The following is a 15708-nucleotide window of genomic DNA, read 5'->3' on the forward strand; positions in this document are numbered from 1 at the left end:
CGCCGTTGGGATTTCTGGCATGTTGTCCCGGATTTGGCGGGGCTTGTGGGCCTGGGAAACTGGGAGTGAGTTGTGAATATTCCGGACTGGTTAATTAAAAAAACATCTCTACTAAAAAAACAGACTGGCGAAACAAGTGTTTCGGCGGAGTCGCCGCGCCGCTGCTAGATTTTAATGCATCTCAACAGCGCTGTTAAAATTTAAAAAGTGTTTAGAGAGACCAGACCGAAAGAAGAGGAAAACACCGAATTTTAGTGTTGTCGTTTGCGAAAATCCCCGATTTTAGTTTTCCTTTTTGCGCCCTGCTCCTCGTTTTCCTTCCTTCTTTTCTTCTTCTTTTCGTTTTGCGTTTGCGCGGAGTGCTTTCTTGCCGTTTAATTTGTGAAATAACTTAAAATAACTTCAAAGTGGTTCTAAAATAAAGGGATCTCGCAGGAATCTCGCGGAAGTACAAGGTAAGCGTGGGGAACTTCAGTTTGCTATTATTTTTAGAAATTCGGAGACGAAATTCGTTTCTAAGGAAAAAAAGTTAAAAAGTTGTGTGGAAAGATTGCAATCCCATTAAAAGTTGTAATTGCTTAATTAAAAGTGTCAAAAATGTGTTTCTTCTTGATATTTTAAGGATATTAGGTAAAAACTAGACCATTTAATGTTCTCTTCTGGGTATTAGGCCCAATAAAAAAGGATTGTTAGCCTTCAGGCACATAAAAATCAAAATGCCTTTAAAAGTAGCTTATAATTTCCATTAAGAATTTTCCATTTCCCAGAAAAATCTTTGCAAGTTTCTTTTGAGTCCATTCGTTTGGCGTCCATTTTTCGCTTTCCTTTTTCTAGTCACCGTTATGTTTATGGTTGTCGAAGCGCCAAATTATCTGAGGCACGCTTTCGAACAAGTTGGCAGTCCCAAAGTTTTCCTATTCCTTTTGAATTAAATTCTACTTTATCTTCGCTGGCAAAAAGAAAATCCAAACGTGAAAATGTATAAATGTTTAATTTCAGAATCTATTTGTGAAAAATCATATCATATCATATACCCAATAGGTATAAAAATAAGACAACAAAAGTGGTAGGGATAAAATGAATTGTTTTAAAATTTATCAGTTGATCAAGAATATGCTGTTTAAAATTACTAAGAACGTTAGAGATTGTTATTTAGTTTAAGTTTTTTAGCAATTCGTTGGTGAAGATAAAATCGTGTTTAATTTGAGAATCCATTTATGAAAAGTATTTACTTAGGAGGTATACAAATTACACAAAAAGTAGTGGTAATAATAAATGTTTCTTTGAAGTTCTACTTATTGTGCTAAAAATACAGAAAATGCTGTTTAAAATTCCCCTAAAAGATGCCGACTGTAATTTACTTTAAATATAAAAACAGATCATCTAGATTAAAGCGCGCCTTTTGAGTTCTCGAAATTTCTCTTGTTTTTACTTCACTAATTCTCCAAATTTGTTGGGCCTACGTCCTTAATTTTCATCATTTTTCTCTTTAATTTTAATTTTTACATATAATTTTTTTTTGCTTTGGCTTGTGATTTTGTTTAGTACAACGTATTTGTTATATTGTTAAAAACTCGAAACTTCTTTTATTTCTTTTTGTCCTTTGTTATTCTCCTTTTTTGGCATTCTGACGTTGATTTTCATCTGTTTTAGTTGTTGTTTTCTTTCAGTGCTTTTTTCTTTGGCGTGTAATTCATTCTTCTTTTTAGTACAAGGTATATTACTACGTTAAAAGCATATTAGTACGTTAAAAAATGTATTCTTAGAAAAGCATTCTCTTAGAAAAAACGTATTCAAAGAAATATAAAACAAAAAATAGTGGATCTTTACTAGATATTCCAAAACGGTTTCTATATTTGCGCCAATTTTCGCTTCCCGCCGTTTTCCTGTGCCTTTAATTTTCTATTTTTTTCCTTTACTTATTTTTATAACTTTTACATTTCTAAATTAATTTCAATTTTAAACAGCAGAAATGCTGCAATGTAATAATGCTACATTGGTCTCCAATGAAATTTAAAAGGCTCAGAATGTTTCCCAAACCTTAGGACTCCTACCACTCGCTTCAAATTACACACCCCGAGAATTATAGTTTTCCACTCTTGCTCTTCGGCCCAATTCCCATTAAATCCCCAATTCCAAGTGCTTTTTGTTTCTTTATTTTATCAAATAAATTTTCTGGTTTTATGTTTAAACGAGTTGCTCAACATTTGGTTGCTGTTGAATGGTTTGTTTCTTTGGGTCAAAATACAATACAATATTTCAAAAAATGTCGTATTCATCTACGGGTTCCTTCCCTTCCTTACTTCGCTGCTACTCTTTTGTTTTGTGTGTTTTGTTCGCCGTCATAAAATTGAGTTTACCAAGTACGAATATATATCTCCTATAATTTATACAGTTTCTAGTTAATAGAAGCAAACGATCTTACAGGGATCTTCGTACTATCGTTCCTAGGAGTGGTTCCTATCATCTGGCTTCCTCCGGCCTCCGCCAACTGTAAATCTACTTATTAAGGGTTTATAATTTGCTCCAATAGTTAATCGGTATTTTGTTTTATTTCTTTAATAATGCTTAAATTAATATTGTTTTTTTTTTGTATTTCAGTGTGTGTGTGTTCAGTTAGGTTTGTATAATTAAAAGTAGTATATATGACGCATAGGTTGCTTTATAATTATTAAATTTAAATGTTTAATTATAGAACTTGCATCGAAGAAACACATTACAAAGGTTTTAACACTTACTACTCTTTCGGCTTGGGTTTCTCTTTCCAACTACTGATTTTAATATTTGCCCACTTGTTTTTCTTTATTTTAAATAAAAGTTAACATAGTAAAAATAATAAAACGTACATTTCGCTACGAAAATGTGAGTCGTAATAGAACAAAAAGTCATATGAGTAATGAAAATGCTTTACTGTTCTCGCGGCGAAAACAAACTATTGTAATGTAGTGTATTTTGCTTCTTTTATCGAAGAATTTGTCAGGCCGTGATGTTGCATATTATATATTTATCTTTAGCTTTCGTTTTATTCGCCTTGTTCACTGGTAGCGACTGCAATTGGTTTTCTCTTAGATAGGATGATTTTGATTAAGTGATTGGTAATAACATAAAAAAACAACTTTACATCTGGATTTGGTTGATGCAATAAAACAATCTCTATGTCCGCCCATGCCGCTTTTTATATAGAAAATCTCGAAACGAATCTCGTCGACTGGTGAACAGACACTAGATGTAAAATCCCTAACGAGGATGACTTAGCCTGACTCTGACTAGTTCACACGAGGTCACTTGCTTGATCGCGATTTTATCGGGTAAAATCTGATTAGTTGGCCACGCATAAACTAAATTGCTTGTCGTGTGTTCTGGTCATATATTCAAATATGTTTATATAATTTATTATCAATTTTTGCTTAGCTTTGTTGGTTGGTATTTTTGTTGCTTTTGGCTTATATGGCGGCTACAATTGTTTCATCTTCGGTTCCCCTCTTGGTTTTGTTGTTAAAAAGTTTCTTGTCTGTGATATACGTAATTTATAAGATTTCATTTTGGTAACTTGCTGATCTCCTCTTCTCTATCCCATCAGTCACCAAAACTGCAGTTTGAGGAGCGACCTCCTGCCCGAATCCTCTCGTGACTTAAGCCAGCGTGGGGAACTGACGCTCATCGTTCACCTTGGGAGCCGTGTTCTGTTGTCGCTCGAAGCGCTTGTTCTGTCCTGGGCCGCTGTTGTTCTGATTGTTGTTCTGGTTGTTGCCCGGACCGCGACGCTCGATGGGCGGCCTCTGGTTCTGGGCGGACGGAGCACCGCCCTCGTTATTATGCTGCTCCTGCCGGCCAGACTGACCATCCCGTGGGCCACCGCGGTTTCCGCCCTCGCGGTTGTTTCCGCCTTCACGGTTGCCGCCCTCGCGGTTGCCTCCCTCGCTGCGTGGTCCGCCGAATCCGCCACCTGGTCGAGGACCTCCACGGCCACCACGTCCTCCGAAGCCTCCGGGTCCACCGCGACGACCGTCGTTGAAGTTGAACTGGATGTCCAGAACGCGCTGCTGCCGGCCCACGCGCTGAGGATACAGGGCGGGATCGTATTCGAGCTCCTCTTCGCTGTCGTTCTCCTTCTTTTTGTTGCTAGTCAAGACGACCATTTTCTTCCATTGTGTGGTGTCCTCGCCTGAAGGTAAAAGTATTGTTAGCTTTGGTTTTTATGATTTATAAAGAGGGTTAGTCTGGTCATTTAGGATAATCATGTTTAATTATAGTAGATTTTAGAGAATAAAGTGGATTAGTCTGTCCCTTGAGAATAGGTTGTGAAATTTAACTTGCTGAATTTAGCTTAACATGAATATTATAGATAGCAATTGACTTCCTCATAGCTGTCATAATTGATTATCCCAAAACTGTAATAAAGGGAGACTACTCCAGTTTAAAAAATGTTTAAATTATATCTAAATTCAAATGGTAAGCCATTGGTTTCCATTGCCCACACACCTTCTCCAGCCTTGCGGATGTTGAAGGTTGGCTTGATGCGTTGTCCCTGCTGTGCCTTCCACTCGTCCAGGGTCAGCTCCTTGGCCTCCTCCTCGGCGGCAGCCTGCGCCTCGGTCTGTGCCTCAGTGCCCGACTCGTCGGCCTTGGCTCCCTCGGCAGTGCTCACATTGGTCTCGCTTTCGTTCTTGTTCACATCGTCGATAGCCTCTTTGACCGATCCCCAGTTGTGGGAACCAGCTCCATCCCGCTTGTCAATTGATTTCACACCTGAAGTTGATGAAAATTACAATATTTATTAATGATTTGTATTATGTTTATTTACAGCGAAGCCAGAAGTAAGGAAAAGCTGAGCTATCTCGAAAGTAACCAAAGCGGTCAAGCTATAAGTATGTAAGCATATCCTTAATGTATACTATTTATCTAATTCAAATTTATTTCCTCACAGGGAGCTCAAGGAGATTGTTTTATTTCTTGACTAAATCGGTGAGCAAAGATCGTAATTTAAGTCACATTTCCGGATCATTCTATTATGAATAACATACTTAGGGACTTGACCTAGAGTGTGTCTATTTGCTTTTAGTTTTATGGTAACCTGTACTCTTAATGGACTCCAATGCACACACTATTTTTCTATGCGTAGCCCCTATCAATACGACGCTAATTGGGTCAATTGTAGTCGGGAATCACCTTGCCCGTTGAAGTCTAACCACGTTGGGCCTTTCACTGCCCTCGCATGGTGACAGATAAGCCGACAGCACCCGTTCGCTGTAATCAGATTCAGGGGGGGAACTGTTCCCCATTTGTGCCTGCAAAGGCCTCCTACAAGCACTTGCGTTAGACGGGAATGCCGCCATGAAGATGGGCAAACTATTTTTAACACATTTTCTTTTTCGATTTGTGTGCTGTAGTGCTTCTTCTGTTCGGTTGCTGCCGATGTGATTATTATAATTTTGGATATTCCAAAAATGAAACAGTCTGAGAGGCAGTGAATAACGAAAAATGCGAGGAAGCTGATTTTATTTGGTGGAAGGAAGTGTGATGTGAAGCTAGCGGGTTGTTGATTTCTGTCTGACCATTAGTATTGATTCGACTGATCCACCACGTGAGCGACAGACTTCCTGGGTTGTTTCCCTGTAGCCCACATGTTTATGGGGGTTTGTTGTGCCACAAATGGTTTACACCCTGCCATGCAACATTTAATCTAGGATTGCCCAATATTTTCTCAAAGTTGCTTATTAGATTTATGAGTATCAAATTATTTTTTTGAGCGTTTATGTACCGATTGTTTAATAATAGATGAATTCTTAAATACCCCTGCTCTTAAGAGCAGCAAGCTCATTGAATACCAAAAATATGCAACTTTTTAATGATTATATTAAGTACGATGGCCATAGCAAAGAAAATACTTCTAAAAATGCATAATAATCGATCATGATTAGTTTTATATGATTATATTTCAAGATTTTAGTGCCCATTTAAGGAAAAGTTCCCTCAAATTATTAGAAATCCATTTGCTTCAAGTAACATAATTATTATTCTGGATTATTGGTTAATATCAATTGAGTTAAAGAAATTTCTAAGCAATATTGGCTGAAGACGTCTATATTTTCACATGTATATAAACAAAAGCGTGATTATGGTTTGCGTGTAAACTTTGGATGGAATGTGTTTTTCCTGCCTGCTGAGTTCGCTTTTCTGGTTGTCATGGAGCGTTGTTTTTGTTTTATTTCTTAATTTTTCTTTCGGGTGGGCGGGCTTGCTCATTTTGTGGTTATGTGTGCCGTGCCCCATGATGGTTTAAATTAAAGTTTTTTAAATCTCACATTTAGAACAAATGACAGTTTTATACCATAAATATCTTAGATATTGTCTAGGATTATAGTTTAATCTTAAAAATATCAAAATGATATTTATTGAGGTAATAAACATTTAAATTTATGGTTCAGTCGGTGGGATATGAATACCTTAATACCTGATTTACCTGTAATCTAGTTAATTCTGACGTTGTTTAATTTAAATCCTATCTTTCTGATTTGTAATAGAAACCTAGACTTATAGAGGGTAAACTACTTATTTTATTCTACAACCTATGTGTAACCAAAAGCATTAGATTATTCTGTAAAAAACGCCTATTGTTTCTCTGTTAGCAGATGGATATATCTTCTGGTTTGGTCCACTCACCGGTTCTATCGGAGCCCGACTGGCGGTCGAACTCGCGCTTCCTGTTCTGGCCATCGTAGTTCCTGTTCTGGCGCTGCGGGCGATCTCCTCCAGCACCGCCTTGGCCGCCTGGACCGCGGTAGGGACGCGACTGCTGCTGGCCATCGGGAGCTCCTCCGTTCTCGCGGACGTTGCGGCGGTTGTTGCGCTGCTCGCGGGACTCCACATTGTTGCCATTGCCGTTCTGCTGGCGGAAGTTGACGCTGCGCTGCTGACCCTGTCCACCTTGACCCTGTCCTTGACCGCTGCCGAACTCACGTGTTCGGTTGGCGCCACCTGGCCGTGGAGCACCCTGCTGCTGTTTGTTGTTGAACTGTGGTTTGTCGGCACTTGGGGCAAACTTCTTGCCATCGGTCTTGCTCAAGGCGTTGTTCGGCTTGTTCTCCTTCTCGGCCTGGTTCGGTTTCTTGGCATTGGGTCCGCCGAGCTGGGATCCTGCGGCCGCCTTGTTGTTGTTGTTGCTCACCTTGGCGCTCGTTTTGGTGGCCGCTGCACCAGCTGACGGCTGCTTCTTCTTGCCAGCGGCGGCTGCTGCGGCAGAGGCAGCGGCGGCCGTCGGCGCCACAAGATTATCTAATGGATCGCTGACATCGTCGTCCATGAACAAGAGTTCATAACGATTTTTACCGGCGCTGTCCATGATTTTATGGATGGGTGTGTTGTTTGTTTTCACTTTCGCTAGCTGGCTGCCCTTCTTTTCTTGCCCGTTTTCCTGCCAAAGAGAATTTGAACACACAGTTTTTAGGGGGAATTGATTGATTTTCCTTTTTCGCCCGCGCCTCACACCCTGTCGAGATTTCCGAGGTTTTCTTTGGTATTTTTGTGTGACAAACTGTGATGAAATGGGTTGGATTTTCCGGTAACTTGTGATTTATACTGAGGGGAACTCGACTGACTCGAATTTTCGCAATTTTTTCGAGCCCTTTGGGGGGATTTTTCTTACTTTTCTGCTGGCTGTTTGGTGGCTGCTGCTCTCTAACCTTAATTTTCAGCGTTTCTTCTTCGCCTCGCTGCTAGTATTACCTACCCACACTGGCGCACGCGATTCCTCACGCACATGGGCCAGTTCACGCAGACAGGGGCGCCCACATGTGTTCTTGGTATACATAGAAAAACAGAAACTCACGTTTTTCCACGCGATTCGGGTGAATGGTCAGGTTCCCTTCGAATGGCAGCTGTGTTTAGTGGCCTCTAGCTTTGGCGGGCTCAGGTTTTCAGTTTGAAAAACTCATGTCATCGGCGGGTAGGTCTGTAATGAAAGCGGTAAGGGTGTTATAAAGTCGGTGAGCATATTACATGAGTTAAAAAAAACGTTTTGGCTTTGGTTTCTTCAGCACGAGCTGTGTTTAGCACTAAGCATTCTTACTGATTGGGCGCCACTTTCATCTTTTGCTGACAGTTCTCTAAAAAGTAATTTAAATTTGTAAAGTATAGGATTTTATATATTGTAGAGGGAACAACAACAATAAAAATAAAAAGGGTTGTTAGATCACTAAATCTAAGTAACATGCTGAATATTTAGTAAGATAATACATCATTTCATATTTTTAAGAAGCACCTTAGACAACCCTTACATGTGAGAGTGTTCATAAGTACAATTCATATTAATTATTAATTGTTATATTTTTTCAGCCTATTTAAAATCCAACAATATGTCAGACTGGGGAGATGAGGTAGGTATGAACTCAAACAACAATTTTAATAATACTAAACTGAGTTTGTTTTAGTCCTCTGAGCCAATCACCACCACTACCAAGGAAGTGTCCGGTTGGAGCGATGATGAGGACACTGGCAAGAACTCCAGTGGAGGTGTTGGCGGCAGGGGAGGCGGCTATAACAAGGGAGGAGATCGGGATGGAGACGGCGATGGAGGTGGTTACCGCGGAGGTCGCCGTGAAGGAGGTGGCGGCGGGGGATTCCGAGGTCGTCGCGACGACAACGAGGACGGTAAGTACATTTTCTGAATTGCCACTTGGATTTAAATATTAAAACTAAGACCAAGAGCTCATAAAAATTGGTAATTTATGTCTCTGTTTAACTCTGTGTTTGTGCAATGTTTTGTCATGTAGTTTGTTTTCTCGTTTTGTGTTCCCGAATTCGAACAACTTGGTGGGTTTGCCCACTGTAGCTATAGAGCTGCCACCGATCCCGTCCAGCTTGGATAAGGATGTGGTGGGCGACTTCATCGATCAGCTGGATCTGGTTAAGTACACAAGCAGCCTGGCAAGCATTCGGGAATTACGTAACTATTTGTTGAAGGCCTTCAAGGATTTGGTGAACAAAGAGTGGGTTTCCCTGGAAAAACTTGATCAAGAAAAGCGTGCTCAAAAAGCGCTTCAAATACGCGAGACAAAGGCCATGATGGATCGCTTCATAGAGAACATGGATCGATTGCTCATCGACCCTCAAGGCGCACAGGAGCCAAATGTTTTAAGACAGTTTCAGGACATAAGTGTAGATTGGAGAGCAAACATGTCGCAAGTCGAACTGAATTCGCCCCAGTTTGTGATGCCCCAACCGTCGGAGATCAGGGCAAGAAGACCTGATGGCGGTCGACCAAGAGGAGCAACAGAAACAGTCGAGATTGGGCTTGCATCCCAGGAGCTGCAACAGTTTGAGAATATTTCTCCGAATCCGCTGTCTGCTGGCGGTGCTGGACAATCGGAAGAAGAACGGAGCCGAAGGGCTGATCTTACATATGGCGCTTCCAGATTCCGCCACTGGTTGAGTGAGGAGTACATCGTTCGCCACGAAATAAGAAAAGTATCTTTTCACAGTCCCCGCGAGTTGCGTCACACTTTGTCTTGGCCCAATCTCCCCAAGCCGGTTTGGGAGGGCAACGCGAGGTGTCAAAATGCAATCGGCATTTTTGTCGCACTTCCCAGGACAATGTTGGTAGCTACTGTTGAGACTGATGGAAGCAGGGCGGACAACTCTAGCATTGTGCAGGCCAGTAGCTTGGTGAACATGGCACGACAAAATCGGTCCCAGAATCAGAATACACCCGTCAGTCGCTACGAATCGAATCAGGGAACCCCCTTATCCGCAGCTGGACTCTCCGACAGGGTAGCTATGCGTGCCTCGAGCACGCCACTTGGACAAAACAGCGACCAAGGGTATTTTAATCAAATTACTAGTAATATCCTTTCTTTTCTTACCATCTGTGGGTGCTCCGATGCTCCTTCTGCCAACACGCGGTAGTTTATCAAGGGGGGAAATCTCGAACATTTAAAATTTACAAAAAATATACAAAATTTAGGTGATCACCGAAATTTTGAATACACACATTGAGGTGTTTTATTTTGGCAGTTTGATTATTGATATTTTTGTTTGTCCTCGAAATGAACCTGGCATGCTCTTCTATATCTCTGTCCTTTTACTGCTCCTTGCTTCACTTTCCAATGGTACATAAGCTTAGTAATATGCGTTTCACAGCTTGTCATTTATACGCAATCTGACCTACGATGATGGGGCCATTCCATTGTCGGTACCAGGAGGAGCAGCATCGACGCCTATTGCACCATCGCTCCCAGTACAACATTCATTGGAGTTGGAACTGGAGAGCGGCACCTTGGTGCTGCCGACGGATGGCGATGAAACCGCCGCAATGGGACAGGCTGGTGTATCAGTAGGGCGTTCTCGACTCGGAGGCACACCATCATTGACTCCCTTTCCGTCGTTCCAACCCAGACTGCCGGTGATCGACGAGGAGCACCATCGTCCCCTTACCCTCACCAGAGTTTCACGAGAGCTGCAGATGACATTGCAACCGGAGGAAGAAGCCAACGGGGTCGTATTGGAGGAACCTGCGGCAGCTCTAGAGGTTGCTTTGCCAGTTGCACTGCCAGTGACGCCTCCTTTGAGTCCGCGAAACTGGACTTGTGTTTTCCGCCCTCGGGATGACTTGGTTAACTATGTCGAAGGGCCAGCTCCCAGACGAGCAGCCCGGGGCCGTCGTCCCGGGCGTCCCCGGGCACGAGCCCCTCCTCGCACTGTTGCAGTCCCCACTCCGCCATCGACACCAGAACCACCAATCCGGAACGATGAAGCAATGCGAAGCAATCGCCATATTGCCACTATTTTTATGTCCGACTTCCTGCAGAATGCTGCTGGAGTAGTGGACCCTTCACGCCTGACGGAGGTGGCGCCACCTCCACTCGAAATAAAGTCTCCTGGACTACCACAGATAGAAGCAGGCGTATCAGCAACCAACTCAATGGAGTTGGCTCAGAATCTGCAAAAGTTGTCCGATTCTGGGGCCAGTATGCCATCGAAAGCTGTTTTCCAGGATCTTGCAGAGGCTCCTTTGGATATTTCTCTTAATGCTCAAGATCAGTTGGCTCCGTTTGATTCGACTGCTACCTTATTACCTTCGATAAATTCTACTCCCATCGCTCAGGATCCAAATAAGATTATAGGACCTACGAATGCACCTCAAATGAAATCCGAAATGGTGGACAAGTCTAACCTGTTGAAAACGTCGGAACAACTTAAGTCATTGGAAAATACATCGCTACAACTTATGACCATGGAAAATACATCGGCACATCTAATGACAGTGCCGATGGTAAATACATCAGACCAACTTATGCCGATGGAAAATACGTCAGTACAACTAATGCCCATGGATGTTGAGGACGCCCCGCTGCAAATTTCGAGCACATTGGCTGATATTAGCGATCATGCTTATGTGACTGATGTGCAGGTACTGCCAATGCTGGAGATTCAATCTATTAATATCGCTAGCATGGATGTCGATGCTAGCCGAAAAAAGATGGATTCCACAGCAACATCAACAGAATGTCCTGGAACGCAAAGCGAGCCCATAACAGCAACGCAAAATCCACTACATCGGGTGTCGATTGAGGACTTGGCTTTTATTTCGCAACACGCTAGTATACTGCGCCTAATGGTGGATCGTCACAAGCAACTCAGTGTGGAGGGCAAGTCGCGGTTGCTGTTCAGTCAGGAAGGCTCGTTTAGTTACTATACCATGCCTGCTGTTAAAGTCTACGATCCTAAGATCATTATAAACATGGACAAGGACAAGATTCGCCTTGTCCATGGCTTGTTTGACGTCCTCATCAGACAGCCTCAGGTGGATATGCAGAATGCACCTTTTATTCGTAATCGAAGGGATGCGGTGATCACATGCCGCTTTTTACTTGAGCTGAAGACAGCCAATTTCATAAATCTCAGTTCCGATGGGAGATTCTTTTCCCTTCGTTAAAGGGACAAGCAAAACATTTAACTTGGAAGTATAATAATAGTTTTTAAGTTATGAAAATCGTTTTTGATTTAGAGAAACTATTTTTAATACCATAATGAAAAGTTTTTGGTTTATAAAAATCTCGAAAGAAGAGAGTTTAACAGTAAATAACTGAAAATAATTATACATTTTTTATTTCCCCTGAAAATTGATTTTAATTTAATTTCATCTTTAAGTGGACATTTTAATTTATTTAAATGTCGAACGAAATTATATTTTATTTGATTTAAGCAAAGTCAGTAATCTGAAACTTTTAATTTATAATCTAATTTTGTTATTAAATAAATGTTAAAATAAAATTCACCAAAATTGAAGTGCTTTCTTATTTAATTCTAGAATTTAGACCAACTGTATTGCGTTTACCAATTTATATATTATGATTATGGTCAGGAAATGTTGATGTTATGCTATTCCATAAACAAATAATCACTTTTTATTTAGGCGGGGAACATCGTGGAGGTCGCTTCAATCGGGAGCGTGGCGAAAGAGGAGAGCGTGGAGAACGCGGCGAGAAAGGCGAAGGCGGTTTTGAGAGGCGCCGTCGCAACGATGATGATGTGAACAACAACAATGAAGTCGGCGAAAATGGCGACAAGCCGCGTGAATTTTATATTCCGCCGGAGCCGACTAACGACGAAGCGGAGATCTTCAGCAGTGGCATCACTTCGGGCATTAACTTCTCCAAGTATGACAACATTCCCGTGAAGGTAACAATATAATCACCAAATCTGAAACCTATATGAAGTCTAACGGCCGCTTTATATTGCTTAGGTGAGCGGCGAAAATGTGCCCAGGGCCATTAAGAACTTTGAGCACGCCGAATTGCGCGGCATTGTCGGAGAGAACGTGACCAAATCGGGTTACAAGGTTCCGACGCCAATCCAGAAGGTATCTATACCGGTGATAGCTGCCGGTCGTGATTTGATGGCTTGTGCCCAGACTGGCTCGGGAAAAACGGCTGCTTTCCTGTTGCCGATCCTCAGCAAATTGTTGGATGATCCCCAGGACTTGGAGATTGGAAAGCCGCAGGCCGTGATCGTATCCCCGACTCGGGAGCTGGCCATTCAGATCTTCAGCGAGGCGAGGAAGTTTGCCTACGGTTCTTATCTGAAGATCAGCATTGTTTACGGTGGCACCTCGTTCAAGCATCAGAACGAGTGCATTACCAAGGGCTGCCATGTCCTGATCGCCACTCCGGGACGTCTGATGGACTTTGTGGAGCGTACTTTCATTACCTTCAACGACACTCGGTTTGTTGTGCTGGACGAGGCCGATCGCATGTTGGACATGGGTTTCTCGGAAACCATGCGCAAATTCATGAACCACCCGACAATGCGGCCGGAGCACCAAACTCTGATGTTCTCGGCCACTTTCCCAGAGGAAATCCAGCGCCTGGCGGGAGAGTTTTTGAAGAACTATATCTTCGTTACTATCGGCGTGGTTGGAGGAGCCTGTTCCGATGTTTCGCAGACCATTTACGAGGTTAACAAGTTCGCTAAGCGAAACAAGCTGATGGTGGGTCCGATGCTCCGAAAACTTTAGTAATAGTTTTTAATATCCTGGTTTCTTCTGATATTCTAGGAAATCCTTCACGAGCAAGCAGATGGTACTATCGTCTTTGTGGAGACAAAGCGTGGGGCTGACTTCTTGGCTTCGTTCTTGTCGGAAACAGAATTTCCCACCACTTCGATCCATGGCGATCGTCTCCAGAGCCAACGCGAGCAGGCCTTGCGTGACTTCAAAAACGGTTCAATGAAGGTTATCATTGCCACTTCGGTGGCTTCTCGTGGTCTTGGTAGGAGCTGCTGAAGCCTAATTTACTGACCTGTTATTTAACACATTTTTGCCTTGCTAGATATCAAGAACATCAAGCATGTGATCAACTTTGATATGCCCAACAATATCGATGATTATGTGCATCGCATTGGACGCACTGGCCGTGTCGGCAATAATGGTCGTGCCACCTCGTTCTTTGATCCTGACCAGGACCGCGCACTCGCTGGAGACTTGATTAAGATCCTTGAGGGAGCTAATCAGACTGTTCCGGCCTTCCTGCGTGATATCGGCGGCGGCGGTGTTGGTTGTGGGGGCTACTCCAACAAGAAGTTTGGTGGCGTGGATGTCCGTGGAGGCGTGAGTTTACCCACAGAACTTTTTACCATATGAAATTACTGATCTATGATTCTTATACACAGGGAAGTACTTTCTCCGACATAACCAACGCCGAGGATAACGAGGATTGGGACTAAGACACTCAAACTTGAGTAGTAGATGTTAAGATGATTTAACCTAACGAATTAAGTTTGACCGAGTCCACCACGCGTTAACATTCGAATGGTATAGGCGATATATAATAACTATATAGTAGCCTTAACGTTATAAAAGTGCATCTCAAGAGAATTTGCGTACGAATTAATATTTAATTTTCCTATGCGACGTATTACCTAAATAAGAATACATTTCATTAAAAGAAAGTTCCAAAAAGTAGCTTTTTTTATTTATTTGTTTATACAAGGGTTTCAAAGGTTATCTGCATAGTAAAAAAGTAATTATAAATTAAATTGACAGGAGAGATTTGGAAATTTTTAGTAGATTTACAGTCTGTAATTGCAAGGTTTTCAGCATAGTGTAGAAAAGTGGATACAAATGAAATAGGAGAGATTTGAACATTGAGTATTGTAAGAAGCTATACGGTTTATAATTTAAAGATGTTTATGGTTAGGAAAAATAATGGATACTTGTTAGCTTTACTGCTTATAATAACTGAAGGGTGTTCCTGGCATGTAAAAATTAATGGATTCTTAGCATATCCCTTTAGCTCCTTACACCGGTCATAATAATGTGTTTGTTTATATGTACTTTGCTCTTCCTTCGTGCTTCACTGTTTGTTGTTTGCCTTGCCGTCTGTGGGCTCTCTCGCTCTCCGTGGAAGCCGGCTTTTTGAACGATGCCTCGCCCTGCGTGTAACAGGCCTCCCCCAAAAACGCAATCCGACCCACAAATGTTGCCCTTTTGCGTTTGCTGTCTTTGCAGAACAAAATCAATAACTGAGAAACCCACCACGCTGCTGCTCTTCGAGTTGGGTTTTCACTCCCGCAGCCAAGTGAAAGACATTTCAGTCTGTGACGGCATTTCCCAGCGAGCAAACACCTTTTCGACGCGCGTTTCCCATGACATATTTCCAAATAGAAGGAAAAAGTAATGTTGTTTAACTGTTTTTAAATAAAACAAGTAGTTGGCTTTCCCTGCTAAGTGTTTCGTGCTGAAAAAAATACATTTATTTGGCCTTCTGGCTAGTGTTTACTTAAGCCGTGCTCTTGTTGTCTCGAAGATTGTTTAACCTAAATGCAAGAAACGATTATGAAATAAGAAAACCATTGAGCTTCTTTTTGCTTTTCACAAAGGTTACTCCGTTCACTCTCGATGGAGGCTACTTGTCTGGAAAAGCTACTTGGCGGTTCTGCGTTTTGAAAACGCATTTGGGATCACTCCTGGGGTTGTGCGTAGTGTCTGAACCCACCCTTTGTAACTTGGTCATGCACCAACACAGACCAACCCACTTTTACAAGACGTCCATAAAACAACAAAACAGAAAGGTCTTTCAAGCCGGCACCGTCTTGGTTTTAATACTTTAACCAGCGAATGGCGTGCTACTAGGTTTTGCCTCGAATCACGCACCGAATTGGAGCATTTCCTTCGATTAAGTAATTCGTAATTGTGGCCAAAACCCTTGCTTC

At 42.2% G+C, this 15708-nt stretch overlaps 2 protein-coding genes across 3 annotated transcripts; one reads left to right on the forward strand and one right to left on the reverse strand.

Annotated features, from left to right (window-relative positions):
- Nucleotides 1-294: 294 nt before the first annotated feature.
- On the forward strand, nucleotides 295-14458 carry LOC108029100 (ATP-dependent RNA helicase vasa). The gene is made up of 10 exons (XM_017101193.3): nucleotides 295-455; nucleotides 4807-4868; nucleotides 4928-4965; nucleotides 8335-8375; nucleotides 8430-8649; nucleotides 12413-12678; nucleotides 12743-13486; nucleotides 13553-13766; nucleotides 13827-14104; nucleotides 14167-14458. Exons 4-10 carry the CDS (start codon nucleotides 8355-8357, stop codon nucleotides 14218-14220), a joined length of 1797 nt encoding a protein of 598 aa, XP_016956682.1. The 5' UTR covers nucleotides 295-455; nucleotides 4807-4868; nucleotides 4928-4965; nucleotides 8335-8354; the 3' UTR covers nucleotides 14221-14458.
- LOC108029101 (plasminogen activator inhibitor 1 RNA-binding protein) lies at nucleotides 2141-10027 on the reverse strand. 2 transcript variants are annotated; one of them, XM_017101196.3, is made up of 5 exons: nucleotides 9861-10027; nucleotides 7829-7951; nucleotides 6664-7414; nucleotides 4483-4749; nucleotides 2141-4165 (listed from the first exon to the last, which is right to left on the reverse strand). In XM_017101196.3, the coding sequence occupies exons 3-5, from the start codon at nucleotides 7340-7342 to the stop codon at nucleotides 3633-3635; spliced, it is 1479 nt and encodes a 492-aa protein (XP_016956685.1). In that variant the 5' UTR covers nucleotides 7343-7414; nucleotides 7829-7951; nucleotides 9861-10027; the 3' UTR covers nucleotides 2141-3632. The 2 variants fall into 2 exon arrangements, with proteins under 2 accessions (XP_016956685.1, XP_016956683.1); XM_017101194.3 differs by lacking the exons at nucleotides 7829-7951; nucleotides 9861-10027 and adding an exon at nucleotides 7646-7783.
- Nucleotides 14459-15708: the final 1250 nt, after the last annotated feature.

Source organism: Drosophila biarmipes, chromosome 2L (assembly GCF_025231255.1).
Source record: "Drosophila biarmipes strain raj3 chromosome 2L, RU_DBia_V1.1, whole genome shotgun sequence".
In the NCBI taxonomy this organism is placed as follows: Eukaryota; Metazoa; Arthropoda; class Insecta; order Diptera; family Drosophilidae; genus Drosophila; species Drosophila biarmipes.